Here is a 25,156-nt window from a genome sequence, read left to right on the forward strand (position 1 = left end):
ACATAAGTCTCTCAGCTTAATATCTGCAACTCATGAACTCTGGGGAAGCAGGATTTGTTTTATAGACTCCTAACCTGCTGGAATGAGGCATGCTTTTGATTAAGAATGAATGTAGGAAATAATATTTCCACTTATCTCTAAGTAGGCAAGAAAATAAAAGTATTTCTAAAGCAGTCAAACGCAACTCAAATTCATGAGAAATTCCAGAAATCAAATTTAAGCTAAATAATGTTCTTGAGATTTTTGGTATTGGGATAGAAAGTTTCAGGGAAAAGAGAAAAGATTCTCACCTTAAATAATAAATCCTTCTTCCCATAACGAAGCTCCTTCAGCTGGGCTTGGATTTTTTTGGACTGTAAGACAAAAACATGGATAGGTTGTGTAACTCATTTGTATTTTCAAACTTGAAGATTAAAATACTTTCAGACTTCACAGGAATACATTTTGCAGCCAAGCAAAGTACAGTCCAACTAGTTTTGAAGTAAAACAGAAAACCTTAACTCTTAGAGTTAAATTCCACTCAAATACATTTTTTAAAAAAATTTATTATACTTTAAGTTCTAGGGTACATGTGCACATTGTGCAGGTTTGTTACATATGTATACACGTGCCATGTTGGTGTGCTGCATTCATTGACTCGTCATTTACATTAGGTATATCTCCTAATGCTATCCCTCTCCCCCCTCCCCTGACCCCACGACAGGCCCCTGTGTGTGATGTTCCCCTTCCTGTGTCCAAGTGTTCTCATTGTTCAGTTCCCACCTATGAGTGAGAACAAGTGGTGTCTGGTTTTCTGTTCTTGCGATAGTTTGCTGAGAATGATGGTTTCCAGCTGCATCCATGTCCCTACAAAGGACATGAACTCATGCTTTTGATGGCTGCATAGTATTCCATGGTGTATATGTGACACATTTTCTTAATCCAGTCTATCATTGATGGACATTTGGGTTGGTTCCAAGTCTTTGTTATTGTGAATAGTGCCACAATAAACATACGTGTGCATGTGTCTTTACAGTAGAATGATTTACAGTCCTTTGGGTATATATCCAGTAATGGGATGGCTGGGTCAAATGGTATTTCTAGTTCTAGATCCTTGAGGAATTGCCACACTGTCTTCCACAATGGTTGAACTAGTTCACAGTCCCACCAACAGTGTAAAAGTGTTCCTATTTCTCCACATCCTCTCCAGCATCTGTTGTTTCCTGACTTTTTAATGATCACCATTCTAACTGGTATGAGATGGTATCTCATTGTGGTTTTGATTTGCATTTCTCTGATGGCCAGTGATGATGAGCATTTTTTCATGTGTCTGTTGGCTGCATAAATGTCTTCTTTTGAGAAGTGTCTGTCCTCATCCTTCACCCACTTTTTGGTGGGGTTGTTTTTTCTTGTAAATTTGTTTGAGTTCTTTGTAGGTTCTGGATATTAGCCCTTTGTCAGATGAGTAGATTGCAAACATTTTCTCCCATTCTGTAGGTTGCCTGTTCACTCTGATGGTAGTTTATTTTGCTGTGCAGAAGCTCTTTAGTTTAATTAGATCCCATTCGTCAGTTTTGGCTTTTGTTGCTTTTGGTATTTTAGACATTAAGTCCTTGCCCATACCTATGTCCTGAATGGTATTACCTAGGTTTTCTTCCAGAGTTTTTATGGTTTTAGGTCTAACATGTAAGTCTCTAATCCATCTTGAATTAATTTTCGTATAAGGGGTAAGGAAGAGATCCCGTTTCAGCTTTCTACATGTGGCTAGCCAGTTTTCCTAGCACCATTTATTAAATAGGGAATCCTTTCCCCATTTCTTGTTTTTGTCAGGTTTGTCAAAGATCAGATGGTTGTAGATGTGTGGTATTATTTCTTAGGGCTCTGTTCTGTTCAAATACATTTTAATTATCAATTTTTCCTTCATGTGATCATGTTATTTGTGTGTGTGTGTGTGTGTGTGTGTGTGTGTGTGTGTGTGTGTGTGTTGTTATTGGTTATTGGTGAGTTAAACCTTAACTTTGAGAGTCAGACCTCCAGACATCCTAGGCAGAAAGAGAAAAACCAGAGCTTGTTTAAAATATGTTATTTAAAGAAAGTTGAGTATTGTTCTTCCCCCAATCCACAACTAAACACACAGAATTTCTATCACCCAGGCATGACCAACACTCTAATTGTAGATGCTAATTACATCTGTGCATAAGTATGCCTCATTTTTTACTACTTATTTTCAATTACTTTTTTTAAATTAAATGGGAGTAAATTTGAATTTGATATATGTCCAAAGTAGAAGCAAATGTGACTGGAAGCAAGAAAAGTTGCTACAATACTAATGCTGAGCTGAATGTTGTTTGCACTTTAGAGTAATACACTTTTTAAGAGGGCCATCGCAAATAGGAAAATACTTAAAAAGAAAATCTTTCTCAGTAGTATGCTTTGACTACCACATTTAATTATGTTCCCTTAAGTCACTGAATGATGATCATGTATTTTGAATTTTTCAGGACAGTCCCAATTACTAAAATTATAATATAAGGACTTCAGATTATTATATTTCTATACCTAAAATTATAGGTTCTGATTCTTTACTCAGGCAAAAAACAAACAAAAAAAGAAAACCACCACCACCAATAACCAATAACACACACACACACACACACACACACACACACAAACAAATAAATTAGCATGATCACGAGAAGGAAAAATTAATAATTAAAGTGTATTTGAGTGGAATTATAAATTAGTATCATCACTTGGGGAAAGTGGCATTTTCTGATAAAATTAAACATATGTACACTGCATTACACTGCAATATGTCCTAGGTAATTACCCAAGAGGAACTATAACATACAAAAATACTTAAGCCATGTTTATTCATAATAGCCAAAAGCTAGAAAGAGCACATATGTTTAATAAGCAATGAAGAGATAAATTGTAGGATATCCATGACATGGAGTACTAGAATACTGTTGAGCAACTGAAAAGGAATGAAGTACTGAATCATGGAACAACACAGACAAATTTCAAAAGCATTATACAATGTGAAAGAATCCAGTAACTAGAAGCTATATTTTGTATAATTCAATTTGGATAACATTCCAGAAGGCAAACAAACAGTGATAGAAATCAGTTTAGTAGTTGACATGGACTAAGAGTTGGGGTAAAGATTCAGCGTAATATAACAAGAAGACATTTTGGAGGGTAATGAAAAAATTGTATGTTTTGAATCTATACATTGGTCAAATCCATCAAACTGTACACTTAAACTAGATAAATTATATTGTACTGTAAATTATATCTCAATAAAATTAAATTTTAAAAGAAGCTGGCTATGGTAGGTAATGAACCCATGATCCTTATGTCACTATTACATCCTAGTAAACTGTGTTGATATAAAAGTCCTCTTTAATAAAGAACATCTGCCTATACTGTAGAAATATAATTTTCCAAGCTTACAATGAATATGAGTTGTCCACTAAACCAACTGCAAGTTTATTGTGATTTGGTTTTCTAAAATATTCAGAATTTTTTTTTTTTTTTTTGAGATGGAGTCTTGTTCTGTTGCCTAGGCTGGGGCGCAGGGGCACATTCTCAGCTCACTGCAAACTCCGCCTCCTGGGTTCAATCAATTCTCCTGCCTCAGCCTCCTGAGTAGCTGGGACTACAGGCGCACACCACCATGTCAGGCTAATTTTTTGTATTTTCGTAGGACGCGGTTTTACTGTGTTGTCCAGGCTTGTCTCAAACTCCTGAGCTCAGGTAATCTGTCCACCTTGGCATCCCAAAGTGCTTGGATTACAGAGGTGAGCCACAACACCCAGGCCCAGAATATTTCTAATTATGCAATGTACTTGATTTGTGAAGTGGTAGCTGTGTTATAATGGCACAATAATTTTTCAATTTTTGTTCAATGCTATAAGTACGACTGATTTAAGTGGAAACTTGAATGTGTTGTCAATGATACACTACTACAAGGTTCTAATATCAGAAACACAGTTTTTCACAGATATTTCTATTATAAGTCAGCTGCATTTAGTGATCTATTGAATCAGGAAGTTAATAAGAAAGAACAAAAAAAACAAAATGAAATAAAACTTAGAAAAGAAAAGGAGACAGGAAGAGAAGGAAAGGGAAAGGGGGAGGTAAAGAGGAAGTGGGAGAGAGGAAAAGAAGGAAAGGGGAGGAAAGAGAGGAAGGAAGAGAGGAAGGGGAAGGGAAGGGCAGTGAAGGAAAGAAAGGAGGGAAGGAGGGAGGGTAAGTTAAGAGTGAGAGTGAGATATGTTAATAATTCTGTATCACTTAACTCTGTACAAAGCAGCAGCAAGAATTTATGGTTTCTCACAGGGTAGTTGATTTTTTTTCATTTCCACAGAAAGTCACCTTTCTTTTTATATGGATAGTGAAGGTGAAATGCATGATGCATAAGAACAACAAAAAGACATGATTTAGTATATCTACTTGTTAATGGCTTTTATGAATGCAAACTCACATTGAGCCCTCAGTACCTTGACTTTATTCTTCCACTTCAGAATCACATTTATTACATCATTGTCTGTCCTCACACAGCTTCCCATGTGACTCAAGACAATATTTCAAGTACAGCATCTATGTCTTATTATGTTAATTTACTCTCTGTATTAGTCTGTTCTCACACTGCTATAAAGAAATAGCTGAGACTGTGTAATTTATAAAGGAAAGAAGCTTAATTGATTCAGTTCTGCATGGCTGGGGAGGCCTCAGGACACTTACAATCGTGGTGGAAGGCACCTCTTCACAGGGCAGCAGAAGAGAAAGTGAGTGCCAGCAGGGGAAATGCCAGATGCTTATAAAACCATTGGATCTCCTGAGGACGCACTATCAAGAGAACAGCATGGGAGAAACTGCCTCCATAATGCAATTACCTCCCACCAGGTCCCTCCTATGAAATGTGCAGATTATGGTATTACAATTCAAGGTGAGATTTGGGTAGGAACAAAAAGTCAAACCATACCATTCTGTCCCAGCCCCTCCCAAATCTCATGTCCTCACATTTCAAAACAATCATGCCCTTCCAACAGACCCCAAAAGTCTTAACTCATTCCAGCATTAACCCAAAAGTCCAAGTCCAACATCTCATCTGAGACAACACAATTCCCTTCTGCCTATGAGCCTGTAAAACCAAAAGCAAGTTAGTTACTTCCTAGATACAATGGGGGTACAGGCATTCGGTAAATATACCCATTACAAATGGAAGAAATTGGCCAAAACAAAGGGGCCACAGGCTGCATGCAATTCTGAAAGTCAATAGGGCAGTCATTAAACCTTAAAGTTACAAAATGATCTCCTTTGACTCCATGTCTCACATCCAGGTCACGCTGATATGAAAGGTGGACTCCCATAGCCTTGCACAGCGCCACCCTGTGGATTTGCAAGGTACAGCCCCCCTCCTGGCTGCTTTCATGGGCTAGCATTGAGTGCCCATGCCTTTTCCAGGTGCACAGTGCAAGCTGGCCGTTGATCTACCATTCTGGGGTCTGGGGGATGGTGACTCTCTTCTCACAGATCCACTATGCAGTGATGCAGTGGTGACTCTGTGTGGAGCTCCAAACTCACATTTCCCTTCTGCTCTTCCCTAGAAGAGACTATCCATGTAGCTTCTGCCTCTGCAGGCAATTTCTGCCTGGACATCCAGGCATTTCCATACATCCTCATCCTCTGAAATATAGGCGGAGGTTCCCAAACCTCAATTCTTGACTTCTGTGCACCCACAGGCTCAAAACCACATGGAAGCCACCAAGGCTTGGAGCTTGCACACTCTGAAGTAATGGTCTGAGCTGTTCCTTGGCCCCTTTAAGCCACAGCTGGAGCTGAAGCAGCTGGGATTCAGGGCACCATGTCCAGAGACTGCACAGATCTGGGAGGCCCTGGACCCAGACCATGACACCATTTTTCCCTCATAGGCCTCTGGGCATATGATGGGAGGGGCTGCCATGAAAGTCTCCACATCTCTTGCAGACATTTTCCCTATTGTCTTGGTGATTAACGTTGGGCTCCTCATTATTTATGCAAATTTCTGCCTTTGGTTTGAATTTGTCTTCAGAATTTTTTTTTTTTTTTTTTAATTGCATTGTCAGTCTTCAAATTTTCCAAACTTTCATGCTCCACTTCCTCTTGAACACTTTGCTGCTTAGGAATTTCTTCCACCAGATACCCTAAATTATCTCTCTCAAGTTCAAAGTTCCACAGAATTCTAGGGCAGGGGCAAAATGCTGACAGTCTCTTTTCTATAACATAGCAAGAGTCACCTTTGCTCTAGTTCCCAACAAGTTCCTCATCTCCATCTGAGACTACCTCAGCCTGGACTTCATTGTCCATATCATTATCAGCATTTTGATCGAAACCATTTGACAAGTCTCTAGGAGGTTCCAAACCACCCCACATCTTCCTGTTTTTTTCTGAGCTCTCCAAAGTGTTCCAACCTCTGCCTGTTACCCAGTTCCAAAGTCGCTTCCACATTTTCAGGTATCTTTACAGCAGCACCCCATTCCCTGTGGTGCCAATTTACTGTATTAGTCTGATCTCACACTGCTACAAAGAAATACCTGAGACTGTGCAATTTACAAAGGTAAGAGCTTAATTGACTCACAATTCCACATGGCTGGGGAGGCCCTCTAAGATAATTCTGCTTTACATGGTCATCATCATTTCGTGCTGCTGACTTGAGTAAAGAATAATTTATGATATCTCTCACAATTTCAAATGCACAGTTGATTGGCATTTTCTGCCTGCTGTTCCAATCTGCTGTCCAGAACTCATTTGCAACCAGGTTTCTCAGGAAAACAGACTTTCTTCTTTTTTTTTTTCCCCCTCATACTAAAGTTGGTGAATATCAATGGAGAGTGGGAGATTACTACCACACATGGTGCACGTGATTTGGCAAATTGCATGTCAATTCTTCCACATAATTGATGCTCTCTTTCAAGTGTCAGAATGGTTGCCTTTTAGCTATTTGAGGTGTTCATTTTTAAAACATAATTAAAGTGCATATTCTGAATGTACAGAATATCATTTAAAATTTTCCACATAAGTTAAAATTATTATCAAAACATCAATTATTCAATGATTCATTCAGGAACTGCAATAAAACCTTCTGCATTTGATGGCCTTGAATGACTAGATTTTTTGAGCTTTGCTATCATAATATATATATTAAAAATATGTTTTAGGAGTTTTCCTCACAGTTATTCATCTCTTTGTTTCCAGCACTCTGGTAATTTTCAGTTAAAAAGCAAAATCCTTGCTGGGTGCAGTGGCTCATGCCTGTAATCCCAGCACTTTGGGAGGCCAAGGTGGGCATCTCACAAGGTGAGGAGATCGAGACCATCCTGGCTAACAAGGTGAAACCCCGTCTCTACTAAAAATACAAAAAATTAGCCGGGCGTGGTGGTGGGCGCCTGTAGCCCCAGCTACTCAGGAGGCTGAGGCAGGAGAACGGGGTGAACCCGGGAGGTGGAGCTTGCGGTGAGCCTAGATGGTGCCACTGCACTCCAGCCTCGGAGACAGAGCAAGACTCCATCTCAAAAAATCAAAAAAAAAAAAAAAAAAAAAAAAAATTCTGAGGATTTCAGGCAAGATTACGCAAAGAATAAATGCATTCTGAGTGGGTACATCTCTTTTTTATAATGTATATTAATTCAAAACCCAGCTAAAACTTAGACTTTTATTTACCTTGTTAGCAACATTTTGAAAAGTTAAAATTATCAAAAGGAGAATCTTCAAACAATTAGTGATTTTATATACAGTTCCAGATGTTGGTGCCTGTGAGTCATAAAGTTTTCATAAGATTTCACAGCAAAATTAAAGTTGCTAATAATGATAATGTTGTCTGTAATAAAATGACAAGGAAGATGAAAAAGTAGGCAGCCATGATAGGATATTTTATCTCAGTTTTTTTTATCCCATTTAGGGGATAATCTTTCAGACTGAGATTTTTGCTTCCTATAATTTCATGTTCAAACAGCATTTCTTCGATGAAATAGGAATGATGATTTTGGTAGATGGTGTTTATAGTAGCTTCTCTTGTTAATGTTATCCTCTGGCAAATGAAAACAATGGCAATCTTCTGGGTGTCAACGGGATTTAGATATTTTATTCTTCTATGAACACTGACAGTTGAGGGTCACTGATCTAACAGGCAATCTCCATGTTAGCTCCTAACCAAGACAATATATTCGTATTTTGTTTTTGGTAGTGATGGTGAATCAAATAATTAAATTTGCCACCATATTGTTTTGAAGTTGTATTGTGACAGACAAAAACACACGCCTGCCCCATTACCAAGAATGTTAAGCTCTAAATTTATTCTATAAATACATAATGACATATAGCAAATAAATTGCAATGAACCTATTACAATACATTTCAATATTAGGCAACACTAATACGTGAAGTATCTAACAATTCAGGGATAATATATTCTCCAAGGCATTGAGATGAAGAAAAAATATGAATTATTCTTGAATTGACAGACTAAACAATAAAGGTAAGCCCATTTTTACTTCCGTGCACCACAGATATTTCTCACAGGAGCTTCCTCTCTTTCATATACATGAATGTCATGTGAATCCTGAACACATATAAATTATCTCAATATAACTTCAATCTAGATATTTCTTTTTCAAAACATCATTCCACCTGGTTACCCTCTTGTAATACAACCTGCACAAACCACATTTATATTATTTCTAAAACCTAAAATATAAACAATGTACAAGTCTATTTGTGTTCAAATAGAAAAATACAAAGAAATGAAACATTACACTAGATTAGATCTACAAACCATTTAGGCTAGTTTTTCATCTTCTGTAACATCATCTTTTAGTTTTTCTGTATTAAACATTTCTAATAATGCCATATATAATACTATAGGAAAGATATTATAAAATTGATTGTTATATTGCATGTTAGACTTGAATGTTTGTATTTGTGTTAATGATTTTTTCTTGTTTTTCAAGGAGAGTTTTCACTTTCTTTAACAAATCTCAGTTTGGGGTGAACACAGGACTACTGACCTAGTGACATTTTCCAGAATCTCTTCGACTTAGCTCAGCATGTGACCTAGTGTTAACAAATAGGGTACAATGAGATAGAAGAGACTATTTCCTGGGTGGACTCCTGAAAAGCAATGCTCGTGCTTCACCAGGTTATCTTCCCTTTCCCTCCTGCTGGAAGAGGATAGTGGCAGAAAAAGATATTTTTGAACCAAGGGTTGTTCCATAATTTAAAGACAATAGAGCTGTTTTAGAAGCTCTTTGCCTTACTTCTAGACAACTCTGAGACAAAGGGTAAACTTGTCTTAACTTGTGTAAGCAACTTTTCTCAGTGCATCTAAACTTCCTTCCTTCCCTCTGCTTCATAGGTATAAGACATTCGTCATGATATGAAGCCACTCATGACTGTCTCTTATCATTCATAGGCTATTTCTTGAATAGATTTCTTACACATTTAATATATCTTTGTGTGTGCTTCTTGGAGGATGCAACTAAAACAGTGAATCTTGTCTCCTCTCCTTGAGGCATCAACAATTATTTAGCATGACAGTATCATTACTATTTCATTGCTATTACTAAGGTTTATATGAGCTACATTTTCACATTACAGAGATATAAGAATAGATTTGGAGATGAGAAATATAGAAAATTGATTATTTTAGTTAAATCTATATTAAGCAGAATGACATATGTCCCCCTGAGAAATATATGAGATGATTTTACTACACAGCCTACACAGCAAATAGAACCAATGAATGTATTTATTTCGTATGGTTTATTGTCAACCCCAGAATCTTCACTCTGACAGTCAATTGCCACCGCAAAACTTTATAGACATCACATAGAAGGTACAAGAGAGGAAACAAAAAGGGAAATTTTATGGACTTCCAGTAATTTGCTATTAAGGAAATTCTGATAGTCCAGATAAGGAAGAAATCCAGAAAAAAAAAAAAATCTACAAAAGTGACCATTACCTACCTTTGTTAATTTTTTTTTTTCCCTTTTGGTTATTGCAATGTTAAAACACAACGATACTCAAAGGTTTAAAATATATTTTTTCTATTTAAAAATTTGCATTTGTATTAGGAGGAAAAAGAGTTACCAGATGTCTGAGTTGAACAAAAAACTGGCAATAATACTGTTTTTATCTGGTTAAAGTTAGAAGAAGCAAAAATGTACTCACCTCTTCTGCATGAATGCCACAGAGCTTGTTTCCTGACAAGAGTTTGTTTTTCAAGCTTTTATTCTGAGGAAGAAAACATAGTTTTATTGCAAAGAAGAGACGAAATATTAAGGATTTCTTCAATTATGTCAGCACTACTGCTTTATGTTCTGTCCCAATATTAGACCTTCATAATGTAAAATGTAATGGATTGGTGTAAAACTGAATCAAATATGTAATGTAAAAGATTGTTTTTTATTCAATTAAAATTTGGCATATTAGCATTAACACATTCATTTAAAAAGGTAATTTCCAGTTTTATTCTATTGTGGGCAGAAAAGAGAATCGATGTAATTTTATTTTTTTAAAAATGTTATTTTTATATATATATTTGTGACCTAAAATACAGTCTATCCTGGAGAACATTCCATGTGTATGCTATAACTGTTGGGCAAAATGTTCTGTCAACGTCCATGAAGTTTAACTAGAGTTTGGTCTAGAGTACAGCTAAACTCTGATGTTTCTTTCTTTTTATTTTTTTGAGATGGAGTCTCACTCCATTGTCCAGACTGGAGTGCAATGGTACAATCTCAGATCCCTGCAACCTCTGCCTCCCAGGGTTGAAGTTATTCTCCTGCCTCAGCCTCTCAGGTAGCTGGGATTACAGATATGCATCGCCATGCCTGGCACCATGCCTGTTAAAATACAAATTTTTTGTATTTTAAGTAGAGATGAGGTTTCACCATGTTGACCAGGCTGGTCTTGAACTGTGACCTCAGGTGATCTGCCTGCCTTGGCCTCCCGAAGTGCTGGGATTACAGGTATCAGCCACCGCACCTGGCCTTACTCTGATGTTTCTTTGTTGATTTTTTGTTTGGATAATATGTCTAGGTATGAAAGTGGGGTATTAAAGTACCTTACTATTCTTACATCACAATAAATATCTCCATTTAGATCTGTTATTATATATACACATAAAGATGCTCCAGTGTAGGATGCATATGTAATTGCAATTGCTATATCCTCCTACTGTAATGACTCTGTTATCATTATATAATGGCCTTATTTGTCATTTTTTATATCTTTTTTTTTTTTTTTTACTGAAAGTCTATTTTGTCTGATGTAAGTATAGCTACTTCTAATCTGCTTTGGTTTCCATTTACATGGAATATCTTTTTCCATTCATTCACTTTTAGCCTGTGCATGTCTTTATAGGTGAAGTAAGTTTCTTATAAGCAGCATATATTTGAGTCTTTTTTTAGTCCATTTAACCACTTTATATACTTTAATTATATTATTTAGTTTATTTATAGTCAAGGTTACTATTGATAGGTAAGGATTTACTACTTCTGCACAGCAGAAGAAAATACAGTGAAGAGACAACCTGAAGGATGGGAGAAAGTATTTGTAAACTACTCAGCTGACAAAGGGTTACTATCTAGAACAAACCAAGAACACAAATCAAAAGCAAAAATCCAATAATATGACTTACTAAAAACTGGCAAAATAGGCCAGATGCTGTGGCTCATGCCTGTAATTCCAGCACTTTGGGAGGCCGAGGTGAGATATCACAAGGTCAGGAGATCGAAACCATCCTGGCTAACACAGTGAAACCCCATCTCTACTAAAAATACAAAAAAGTTAGCCAGGCCTGGTGGCGTGTGCCTGTAGTCCCAGCTACTTGGGAGGCTGAGGCAGGAGAATGGTGTGAACCCAGGAGACGGAGTTTGCAGTGAGCCGAGATCGCACCACTGCACTCCAGCCTGGTTGGCAGAGCGAGACTCCATCTCAAAAAAAAAAAAAAAAAAAATTAGCAATATATCTGAATAAACATTTCTCAAAGGAAGACAAATAACTGCCAATAGATATACTAAAAATGTTAAACATTACTAATCATCAGGAAAGTGCAATGAAGCAATGAAATACTACCGCACTCAGGTTAGGATGCTTATTATCAAAAAGACAAAAAATAACAAGTACTAATGAGGATGCGGAGAAAGGGGAACTCTTATGTACAGGTGCCGGGAATGTAAATTGGTAGAGCCATTATGGAAAACAGTATGGAAGTGTATCAAAAAATTAAAAATGGGTTACTATGTAATCCAGCAATCCCATTGCTGGTTATATAAAAACAAATAAATGAAATCAGTATGTTGAACTCCTTGATTCTCAGAAGCCATTTCTTCTTCCAGGCCTGAGAGGTATACTCTTTCTGTGGCGAGTACATACAGATCTGTTACCCTTTAAATATCTCATAATTGACATAATTCAAAGACAAATGCTTGTTCCTCTGACACTTCTTAACCATCTGAGTCTAACTCCTCATGGCTATTTAATTGTATCTGGTTTATTGCACTCAGGCTTTTCTGTCTTTTACCCCAATAACTGAAGAACGTGGACTGTCTTTAGTTGGGCAGACTAAAGGAGAGCAGATAACTGTAAAACGCACAGGATTCAGACATCATACTGACTCTCTAGGAGTAGACAATGTCTTGGTACAAGTACATATTATACATGATGACTCTAAGGAGGGCCAACTGGATAAGCACCAGGAGCAAAATGAGCATTTAACGCAGAGCGAATGAACAAATACATCAAGTTTAAGAGTTCCTCACTTAGAATTCCAAGCTAATTTTGAACAGGGTTTTTTATTTTGTTTTCCTATCATGGAGCGAGGGGGTACAGTTGTTCCAGTTTGAAAGAATACTTGGTTTTTTCCTGTTTAGCTAAAATTTGGAAATCTAAAAAGCTCAGTTAGAATTTCAATACCATGAAATGTTTTACACAAATGGGAGGAAGTTATTCTGATTTATTCAAGTAATGTCTTTTTGCAAATATTTGCACTGATCATACAAGGTACAATATTAGGGTTCTTTTTGTAAAGCGAATCTGATATACATTAATTTCATATTTGAAGAGATGTGTATCCCTAATAAAGGGATGTATACTGATATGTTCTGGCTCTGCAGTGTTGCTCAGATTGTAGCAAAATAAAACTCTTTAAAATGGAGACAAAATAGGGGATGTACATTGGATAGGAGTATTTATGTCCTACCAAAAACCACTCACAACTGAGAAACATTATTAGAATTAACTATAAATTAATAAATAGCACATTTAAAAGTTGGTGTCTGTAGTATATACTATTTAAAATTTGCATCTCCACTTAAAGCTATTTTTTCTTCTGTTCATTTATGTATCTATGTTTATATTCATTTATTTTTATTATTATTTGTTCATTTATTAATGCTGCTAACACTCGGGAAATTTTGAATGTTGATCTGAATGATATAAATTAAACAAATATTATTACCCTTCAAAAATGATATTATTTTATATTATTTTCTGAGAAGGAAACATACCTGTTAACTAATATATACAACACAAGATTTTTTAGCATACTGTTTATTTCAGTGACCTGTTATCTCTGCTTATCACACTGATTTCTCAGAATAGATTATTCCTTAATTACTTGGAGTAGGATTTTCAATGATCAGGATGTGTCTGTCAAGTTTATAGAATAGCAAGCAGTGCTAAACATTCCACACCATTAGTGAAGCTAGAGTTTTGACAAAGACGTTCCATAGAACCATTTAACTTTCTTCAATAATATTTACTCTTCACTCTCCCCTAAAAGATTAATGCTATGATAATATGAGTTGAACGATGTTAAAAAGATTTATTTTCTCTGGACTTCTCAGAGTCTTTTATTAGAATATTGTGCTTCATGGACACAAAGAGGGGAAAAAGAGACACTGGGGTCTACCTGAGGGTTGAGGGTAGGAGGAGGGAGAGGATCAAAAAAATATATAAATAACTATTGGGTACAAGTGTTAGTACCTGGGTGCCAAAATAATCTGTACAACAAACCTCTATGACATGAGTTTATCAGTTTACTTTTATAAAAACCTGCACATGTACCCCTGAACATGTACTCCTGAACTTAATTACTATTATTAGATGTTTTAATAATAATAAAATTGTGTTTAATATAAATGGTTTTCCTAAATTTGATTGACAATAAAACATTTTGGACTAAATAACTTATCTCATTACTAGAATTTGAGAAATAAAGCTGCAAGTATTAATCTATGTTTGATTTTATTAAGGGAGACCAAAATATTACACTACTATATTCTACTGAAGTTCTATTTTTCATGTTCACTAGTAAAATGATAAGCAAGGTTTGATTCAGGACTTTTGAAAAAATGTCAAGGCTATTGAAGTAAGGGAGAGAGATGGGGCTCAACTCTAAAAATAGCAAAAATACAGCAAAGACAGCTGGGATTTCTAGCCGACGAGCAGAATTATGGAGGTCAATGGATAGACAATTACTAATAGGAGCAATCATGGGTAGAGGGATTCTTGCTAAAGCTGCCTAATAGAATCCTTGCTGAAAGCCATTTGATCAGATTTAGATATCAAGGATGAAGGGAGTCTCCCAAAACTGACTTAGCAGGATCCCTGCTACAATTGGACTAGAAGAGTCTAAAACAAGACTTGAGGACAAGGCCCATTTTATAAGCGAACTCAGAGGAGTCTTTCTAAAGTTTGGTCGAGAAGTCTTTGGGAATAGTGCTTTCTGTGCCCTAAGAAATGTTTGTTTACTTCAAAGTCATGAAGAATTTTTTTCTCAAATAGTTTTCTTAAAGTTTTATAGTTTTGGGGTATACTCTTTTGTGTAATCTTCTTCAAGTTACCTTTTTTTTTTTTAAATGAAGTGAGGTAAGGGTCAAGGTTCACTTTTAGTTTTTATTGCAAACATCCAGTTGCTTGTGCACCAATTGTTGAAGAAGTGCTCCTTTGTACATTGAAATATATAAGAGCCTTTGTCAAAAATCAATTGAGAAAATAACTCTTTTAGCCAATATGAAGCATCTGGCCTCAGACAAGCCCTCTTGCCATAAAGAACAAGATAACTAGACAGAATATAATAAAACAAATGTTTAAGACAGTAGACAACCACTACTGCCAGACTATCGTACTAAAGAGAGGAGAAGTAGGCAAGAAATCCCTGCAGTTGCTCTTCTTTGTTTGTCTGGGTTTTTTTGTTTGTTTGTTTGTTTTTCTCTGGAGGCAATTTATGAAGTATCATACAGAAGAAAAACCCAAGCAAAATGCAGAAGTTTTGGTTAGTTGAGAAGAGTTTAAGATTAGGGGAAGATGATCAGGTGGAATTTATGTTACAAAACAGCAGAGGCTTTGAAGCTGTTAAAAGGAAAACCTTAGACAAATTAAATTTAACAGTTTGAGCAAAGAATGATTTGCAAATCAGGCAACCCCTTAACCAGAATAAGTTCAGAGACACTCCAATGCAGCTATGTGATCAAAGATTTATGCCCAGAAAAAGCAAAATGACATACAGACAATGAAAGTGAGATACAAAAACAGCCATGCATTGGTTACAGCTTGGTGTTTGCTGTGTTTGAACATGGTTTTAACAGTCGGCTTCTCTTGATTGGCAAAAACTCAGTGGCTGGCACAAGTGTAGGTTACATTCTGCTTAACATGTAAGTTAGGTTATACTTCACTATGTATAGAGAAACCTTTAGGCCAAACTTAAAATGTGTAAGAAGGCAACTTTGGGCTAAACTTAATTTAAGAATGCAATGTAGAAAAAGAGTACAGAGGATTTTCAGGGGTGTTCCCTTATGTCTTCAGATGAATGGAAATCTGCATATGCATAAGCAAACATGCTGCAAGGCCAGCTAAAGAATCACCAGAAAAGAACTGCAAGGTGAAAAATTACTAGAGCTCACCTAGACATTCAATTTCCAACAAGTCAGAATGGAAAGACTTAACCACTACGATATTTAGTAAAAACCTTAGATCTGTCTTACAAGCAGGGTCAGAACAGTCCTGTAAAGGCTCATTTAGACCAAACTTATAAAGCTTAAAAACAAAACTCAAAATAACCACCCTAAACAATTAGTATCTACTAGAATAAACTGTAATACTCTTAGAAGATAACAAAATCCAGGTGCCGAATAATGTAACATTTATAATTCAGCATTCAGTCAAAATCATTAAACGTAAGAATCAGGAAAATGAGAGCCTTAAGACAGAGGAGGAGGAAATCAGTCAATAGAAATAGCTATCATTGGCAAAGATGGTGAAGTTCATTTAGAAATAACATTAAGTGGCCGGGCGCGGTGGCTTAAGCCTGTAATCCCAGCACTTTGGGAGGCCCAGGCGGGCGGATCACGAGGTCAGGAGATCGAGACCATCCTGGCTAACACGGTGAAACCCCGTTTCTACTAAAAAATACAAAAAAACTAGCCGGGCGAGGTGGCGGGCGCCTGTAGTCCCAGCTACTCGGGAGGCTGAGGCAGGAGAATGGCATAAACCCGGGAGGCAGAGCTTGCAGTGAGCCGAGATCTGGCCACTGCACTCCAGCCTGGGCGACAGAGTAAGACTACGTCTCAAAAAAAAAAAAAAAAAAAAAAAAAAAAAAAAAAAAAAAAGAAATAACATTAAGTATATATTACAAAAGAGACTTTCATTTTCAGCATTGACATATAAAGAACTTGAAAGTCATTAGATTTCCAATTTCTACATCTTCACGGAATTTTCTCTTTGTTCTATCTATTAGCTTGAAAGGAATATTAAAATATCCAAAAGTCATTGTGGATTTGTCTATTCCTTTGTTTAAGTCTGTCAATTATTGCTTCATGAAATCTGAAGCTTTTTTAGGTGCTTACAAATTTAAGAATTGTTACGTCTTTTAGAATAAAGGATTGCCCCTTTTAACATTATAATATGCCTCTCTTTTTCTCTGGCAATTTGTTTTGTCATGGCTAATTTATCTGATATTAGACTTGCTAAAGTCTTTTCTCTTGGAGTTTGCATAGCATATATTTTCATATTTTACTTTCATCTTTCTTGTGTCTTTGTATTTAAAGTGCATTTTAATAATTGTCAAGTATAATTTGATTGTATATTTTTATACAGTCTGGCAATAGCTTTCTCTCAAAGTATTTACATGAAATTTAATATAATCAATATATAGAGCCAGGTTTTGTTTACAATCTCACAATTTGTTTTTCTTTCACCTTCTTGTTTTTCTAGCCTCTATTTAGTATATTTAGAAGTCTATTTAGAATTGATATTGTACCACTTCAAATGTAGAAGTGGCATAATATCAATTCAAATAGCCTACATTTGAAACAAAAGATCACACTCAGTCATACATAATTACTAAATCACATGCTATAAGATATATAATAAATCTGAAGATGAGTGAACAATTATAAAATTATAATGGATACATACATAATTTGGAGTAAATGAATAAAAAAAAAGGTATCCCTGATGAGGGATCTATAAATGCAAGTGAATAAGTTTAGACATTTCTAAACTTTTCAATCTTTCAAAGTATGAAAATTTGATAAATTTCTTATTACATCACTGTATCTAGTTTAGAGAAAGTGAAAGAAAATTGCCAATATGTGTATGTTATTTTCAGAGAAAAATAAGTTAATAAAACTACCAATCTCTTAAACAGGTAGAAAAGACAATCTTTGGTTTGTTTGTTTTTATTCTGTTTCAGGAAATGATGTGATAAATGTCTCCTGACTCAGAGTTTAACATTGGTGCCATCTAATAGAAAACTGTACTATTTTGCCTTCATTTTCCACCTACTGTTTTCAGAATTCCAGTCCATTTCCAAGTACCTCACAAGGGTTTTTGGGTTTCACCCCAAAAACGCTGGCAAATAAAAATTTGTAGTTTTCATAGGAGACTGGAAATGTGTTTTTAAAAGCTTACTTTTTACACAAGAAATTGTCACATTTCATGGGTATATGTGCATCCCTCTGACCCATCCTGGTTTTCAATTCTTTTTCCTATTTTTTTTTTTTTGAGATGGAGTCTAGCTCTGTCGCCCAGGCTGGAGTGCAGTGGCAAGATCTCGGTTCACTGCAAGCTCCACCTCCCGGGTTCACGCCATTCTCCTGCCCGAGTAGCTGGGACTACAGGCTCCCGCCACCATGCCTGGCTAATTTTTTGTATTTTTAGTAGAGACGGGGTTTCACCGTGTTAGCCAGGATGGTCTTGATCTCCTGACCTCGTGATCCGCCCACCTCGGCCTCCCGAAGTGCTGGAATTGTAGGCATGAGACACCACATCCAGCCTTAAATTCAGTTTTTAAAGATGATGTTACGGCTATTTGGCCAGAGTACCTGAAAGCAGATCCAAGGATCTGACATACTTACTTGAATTTTTTTTTTTATAATTGTCACTCATAAGTAAACTGGATGTCTTAGATATGCTTGACTCTTTCAATTTATGTAAGCTCTTACATTTCTCTTCATGGATATTTTCTCATAGATATGTCAAGTATAAAATAGTATGAATAGGAGTTGTACAATTTTGAAAATACATTCCAGTTTTTTTTTTCTCAATAGCAGAATCTCCTAGATCCATTCAACTATATGTTAATAGGCATCTGTTAAAACTGAACATATTTATATATAAATGCATATCATAGAGTGTTACACAAATTTCAATTGCCAATGTATTTTTTCTTTTTTTGAACTGCAAATTTCACTATGTCACTCTCTTTCAAAAAGGGGAGGAATCCATGTTAAAGGCAAGGCAAAAGGAAGGGGACAAAGATGTAAAATCTGTTTGAGAATCTATAAGAAAAACAATTAAACAAGCAAAAAATAAATAACCCCATTAAAAAATGGACAAAAACATAAGCAAATAATTTTCTAAAGAAGTCATACAAGCAACCAACAATCATATGGAGAAAATGTTCAACATCACTAATCTTCAGAGAAATGCAAATCAAAATCACAATGAGATCTCATTTCACACCAGTCAGAGTGGCTATAGTTAAATAGTCAAAAACAACAGATGCTGATGAGGGTGTGGAGAAAAGGGAACACCTATACAATATTGGTGGGAATGTAAATTGGTGAAGCCACTGTGGAAAGCAGTTTGAAGATTTCTCAAAGAATTTAAAAGAGAACTACTATTTGACTCAGCAATCCCATTACTGGCCAAAGATCCAAAAGAAAACAAATCTTTCTACCAAAAGGCACATGCACTCACATGTTCATTGCAGCACATTAGCAAAGACATGGCATCATCTTAGGTGCCCAACAACGGTGGATTGAATAAAGAAAAAATGTGGTACATATATACCATGGAATACTATCCAACCATAAAAAGGAGGAAAGTTAGTCCTTTGCAGCAACATAGATGCAACTGGAGATTGTTATCCTAAACAAATTAACACATGAACAGAAAATCAAATACCACATGTTCTCACTTATAAATGGGAGCCAAATATTGGGTACTCATGGATAGAAGATGGCAACAATGGAAAATGAGGACTACAAGAGTGAGGAGCGAGGGAGGCAGGCAAGGGTTTAAAAACTCTTAGGTACTATGCTCAGTACCTGGGTGATAGGATCATTCATGCTCCAAACCTCAGAATCATGCAGTCTATACAGGAAACAAACCTACACCTGCACCCCCTGATTCTAAAATAAAAGTTAAAAAAAGGATACATTTAAAAAAAATAAAATCTGTTTTTTTTCTTGCAGTTTTTTTTTTAATATATATTATCATTCGTAAAGTTTTTATCCTCTTGTTCTTCCTCTAGCTTGACTCCCACTTGCTGGGTTCTTTGAAGAGCTAATTTTCTAGCCTACTCTAAGGTTCACTGTAACTCAACCTACTTAACACATTTATTTCAGGATAATCTTCCTCAACTTCCTAAAATCTGGTGAGAATCTTACGCCACCCCACTGAAAATCTCTCATGGAGTTTTATACATTACAAACAGACTGACTTTCAACGGATTAAAAATTTGAGAATCTCTCACCAGTCTTCTGTCTTACCTATATAAACGCTTTGCTGCAACCAAGATAGATTGGTTATTTTTTCCTAAGTCCCAAGAACTTGACTTCACCCAGCCATTATCCTGGTTTGTGTTTTCTCCTCCTCATGTTCTATGTGTCCAATAACTATTTTGATTGTAGTGACTGTTTGCTTCTGAAAGTTTTTTGTAATCTTCCTACTTACTCTAATTGACATCCCATTCTCAATTGTCCCCAGTTAACCTCTATCGTATGTAAAGTCTAGAGAGTATAATTTTTTTTAATGAAAAGATTCATTCTTCAGAAAGCTCCAAACTGCTTTCCACAGTGGCTAAATGGAACAGGAAACCAAATGTCACATGTTCTCATGTATGAGGGGGAGTTAAACATTGAATACACATAGACATAAAGATAAGGAAAATAGAGACCAGGGACTATTAGATAGGGTAGGCAGAGAGTGAGGCATGGGCTGAAAAAAAAAATACTGGGTACTATGCTCAACTTCAGCATCACACAATATACCCATATAACAAATCTGCACATATACCCTTTAATCTATAATAAAAGTTGAAATTACTTGGCTGGGTGAAGTGGCTTATGCCTGTAATCCCAGCACTTTGGGAGGCCAAAGTGGGTGAATCACCTGAGGTGAGGAATTCCATACAAGGCTGACTACCATGGTGAAACACCATCTCTACTAAAAATACAAAAATTAGCCAGGCATGGTGGCAGGCACCTGTAATCCCAGCTACTCAGGAGGCTGAGGCAGGAGAATTGCTTGAACCTAGGAGGCAGAGGTTGTAGTGAGTCAATACCATGTCGTTGCACTCCAGCCTGGGCACAAGAATGAAACTTTGTCACATATACACACACACAAAAAGGAATGATTTTTTTAAAGATTCATTAAAAATGTTCATTTATTTGTGCATATTCTATTCACTCACAGATATTCATTGACTTCTCTGTGCTAGACTCAGTGTTAAATCTTGAGAATACAAACATAAAACAGGAGTTATCTGCTTTTGAAGAGCTCACCTTCTACAGATACGAAAATAAACAATTGAAACACAGAATGTACAATGAAAATTATATAGCTATCAAAAATCTCTACTAATTGTAAAGCAGATTTATAATTAGTCTCCTGGACAGATGTGCATATTAAATTGTTCTTAGAGGAAAACAATTTGCAGGGAAATGTCTAAAACTATGGCCAAAATTTTAAAAAGTAATAATCCGTGTGTGTGCGTGTGTGTGTTTGTTCATGTGTTTGTATGTCAGCATGAAATTGGATGGCAGTGAAAAAAATACATGCCAGGCCTTTAAAGAAGTATTGTAATATTAACTGAAAATATGGAAAATAAAATGTTACCCATATTGTGAGTCTAAATGTGTAAAGCTTAAATGTGTATATTTAAAACTTGGAGACAAGATAAGCAGATAAAAACCTTCATGCTATTAGGTGATGTATTATGTGTAATCTTCTCCAAGGATCTCCGTTGTTATTTTAATAAAATGTAATATTCCTAAAGAGTTTTCTATGCAAAATAGCATAATAAAAGTGGTATTATAAGGTGTGAATGTGAGTGTGTATGTGTGCATGTGTATATAAATACTCTGCAGAATTTCTGAGTACTGAGTTTTGCTACTTTTGTTTTTTTCTGTGTTTTGATTTTTTTTTTTTGCTATTTATATTCTGTTCCTTCTTCTTCATCTAAATAAAAAAATGAATCTGACTTTTCTGTGCGTCCAGTACTGAAAACATCATTCAACTTGTAGTTATTATTTAATGAATGTGAATGAGTAACATTCATGAATGAATAAATGAATATATGCCTGATAATGAGTATTATGTTATTGCTGAGGATTAAGCTGGAAATTCATTGTCTCTGTGACATTATTGTGACCTATTGCTTCATTTGACAAAAGCTGAACATCTTAAATATGTATCTTTAAAAATATTTTTTCTACCTCTTGGTCTACATTGTGCTTCTTGGAAACAAAAAGGAAAAACAATTATTCATATGTGACAAAATTAGGTGATGTACATTTTCCTATAGTCTTGGGACTCCTGAAAACCAGTAGAAAGTTTACAAACATCATTCTGTTCAGTATTTGCAAAACATCATTTAGTGTCAAGGAATTCTGTGATATTTCATATTTCTCCTTTACTCATTAACCTGTCATCTCTTTCAAGTTTAAAAACGATCATTCTTATGTTGTTATATACTCAGAAATGTCCTCAATTAACAACATAAGGTAGATGTTCAAAAGTGTTAGTTAAAATAATGAATTTAATAACCCTTGAAAAGATTGTGACCTCAGTCCGTAGCTCTTACTTATAAAATAAATGAAATATACACATTACTTGTTTCTCAGGATACATCCAGTAGTTGTCTACCTAATTCAGCTTCATTCAAAAGATTAGCATTTGACTAGAAATAGCAGAGGACTTATCTATAAACAGAATGTTTTAGAGAATAGAAATATTAGCAAATAGAGTTTTATATATATGCTTTATTAAAGAGAAATAGGTTATTCTTAATATATTTTAACTTTTTCTGGATGGTATAAACATTCTATTATAAATTTTATTTTTATAATAGGTACTAATCGAGACATCATTGGGTATAACTGAGAGTTGTAAGAACTTTCACTACTCCTGTAAATGGCCCCAAAATACTTTATATTTTTCTATATGTGATTTTAGAAATTTCTGTTAGCATATTCATATAAATATGTGCCTATATTTTCTTATTTGCACAATTTGTCATTATGTATTATTAAACATGTGAATCTTACCATCTATGAAATAATGTATTTCAGGATAAAGATGAATAAATCCAGATTATGTGACTATCTCAAAGAACCAATTCATTTTATGATGCCAGTAAGTAGAGTTCCTAATACATTAGGAATTCATGTATGACAGCTCTGGATGATCCTCTTTAATGCTTCCCCACCTCCTTAACTTCAGCTTTCACAGCTGCAAAATTCTTATTCATAAATCAAGCCTACAAGATTGATTAGAGTCAATGACTGCTAGTCAGTTACCCCAAGCAAATAACTAGTTTTAAACGGTGATATCACTTGTTTAAGAGATTATATCTGCATAGATGAATACTGCCAGAATATCTGAAAACATCTATATTCTAGATTTTTTAAAGGTTCTGCTAGAATTTGCATTATTCATGTCATTATTGTCACGTGCTTCTTTTTGTCTTGTAATTAAGTTTGATAAACAGTAGAATAATTATTTTGATAACTACATATAATTAGTTTGTTATCACCTCTGTATTAACAGAATTTGAGACTCCATATCTTTTCTCCCTGAGTATATGCTTGGTTACAATTTTTATAATATATTTGCTCATGTATTAATTCACAATTGTATTATACACTTCTTAGAGGGAAATTTGTGTATCATGTAATCTAATCTCTATCTGAATATATTGATTTCCATGGGGGTGGGGGAGAACAACTATTTCTTCATTATAGCAAAGAAAATTTCACTTGAATTTCCTTTTGTTTATTTTGTCCAATGCTAAGGTGTTAAAGCAGAGAAATGAACATCATTTTACTTAAAACATTTATGATATACTTCCACAATGCACCTGGATGAGCATAGGAAAGACTGTCACTCCACAACATAGATATCTTTGTGGCCATCCATAAATGGGCAGTGATTATAATGTGTGTCCATAATTTATTCTGGCAGTTGGTAATTCTGGGCAACAGTGTAAAGAAATGTTTCCATAAAGCTAAATGTCATTGCCAGAGTTTAAAAATTAGAACATTTCAGTATTTTGAAATGTGTCCAGAATCTGGGGATAATTAATTACAAGCAGCCTCAGCTGAGCCAACTGTGGGGCACAGGGGAGACTCTCCCCAAAGACCATACTGAAATTGTTCTCAGATGGCATGTTCTTCATAAACATGATGGCACCAGACACTGCAAAGGGAATTCTGATCCTCAAACAATTTACCAATTTAACCTTTTCACTTACAATACGTGATCATTCTTATTTCTGAAACAATTATCATTTGACATTACTTAGGTATTGAAACAAATCACATAGTTTATATGAGAATAGATTTTAGAAAAAGAAGACCTGAATATGTAGAGAAAAATTTGGAATCTGGTAATGATGTTTGCCTCACCTCCTCACCTTGATAAAGCCTTGTCTTAGTGCTAGTATAGCCTAGTTTCTTTAGTTATATGCCTCCAGTATGTGATTGATATCATGCTTAAATATTTTTGCCCCCCACCCACATGTTATACATAATCACATAGTTTTGTCGCTTTCTTATGGTTAAGAACAGCAAAGAAGAACATTCAAGTAACTAAACTTATATTTTAGGCTAATGCCATATTTTACCAGGGTGTGAGTGAGAAAATATCCACCCCCTTTTAGCTTCTGTAAGTGGAAGGTAGACCCTGCATACCACCTATTTAGGGAATACCTCTCAAATGGATGGTGTATTAGTCTGTTTTCATGATGCTACAAAGAACTGTCTGAGACTGGGTAATTTTTAAAGGAAAGAGTTTTAACTGACTTACAGTTCAGCATGGCTGGCGAGGCCTCAGAGACTTACAATCATGGCTGAAGATGGAGAGGAAGCAAGGCACCTTCTTAACAAGGCGCCAGGAAGGAGCAGTGCTGAGTGAAGTGGGAAGAGCCCCTTACAAAACCATCAGATCTCGTGAGAACTTACCATAATGAGAACAACATGGGGGAAACCATCCCCCATGGTTCAATTACCTCCACCTGGTCTCTCCCTTGACACGTGGGGATTATGGGGATTACAATTCAAGATGAGATTTGTTGGGGGGGGGGGGACACAAAGCCTAACAATGACAAATGGTGTTCAGGTGTTGAGTAGTTTAAAAACAAATATTCCTACAACTTCTAGGGAACTCAGCATGCGTATGTGTCAGATCTGCCTTAAAATGTCGTGTAATATTTCCCACTGCATGTGCGATAAAACCCAAATTTAAGTCAGAGAATGACAAAATATTTAATATAATTTTATCCTCTTAATCTCATTTTGATTTTTGACTGGAAACTTAAAATATCATATTTGCAGCATAGCTTACACATTAGCTCAAATCCAAAAACAAAAACCTTTTAACTGTAAAACCTAAAAGATAATAAATC

General features: G+C 35.6%; 1 protein-coding gene across 2 annotated transcripts in view; it reads right to left on the minus strand.

Moving 5' to 3' along the window:
- The window catches only part of LUZP2 (leucine zipper protein 2), a 580,450-nt gene that overhangs the window by 151,100 nt on the left and 404,194 nt on the right, over positions 1-25,156 (minus strand). For both annotated transcript variants that reach the window (XM_050755404.1, XM_050755405.1), the window contains exons 6-7: positions 10,192-10,254; positions 291-353 (exon numbers count right to left, since the gene is read on the minus strand). In XM_050755404.1, the coding sequence (XP_050611361.1) occupies positions 291-353; positions 10,192-10,254 (126 nt within the window). The remainder of the gene's footprint in view (positions 1-290; positions 354-10,191; positions 10,255-25,156) is intronic.

Source organism: Macaca thibetana, chromosome 14 (assembly GCF_024542745.1).
Source record: "Macaca thibetana thibetana isolate TM-01 chromosome 14, ASM2454274v1, whole genome shotgun sequence".
Lineage (NCBI taxonomy): Eukaryota > Metazoa > Chordata > Mammalia > Primates > Cercopithecidae > Macaca > Macaca thibetana.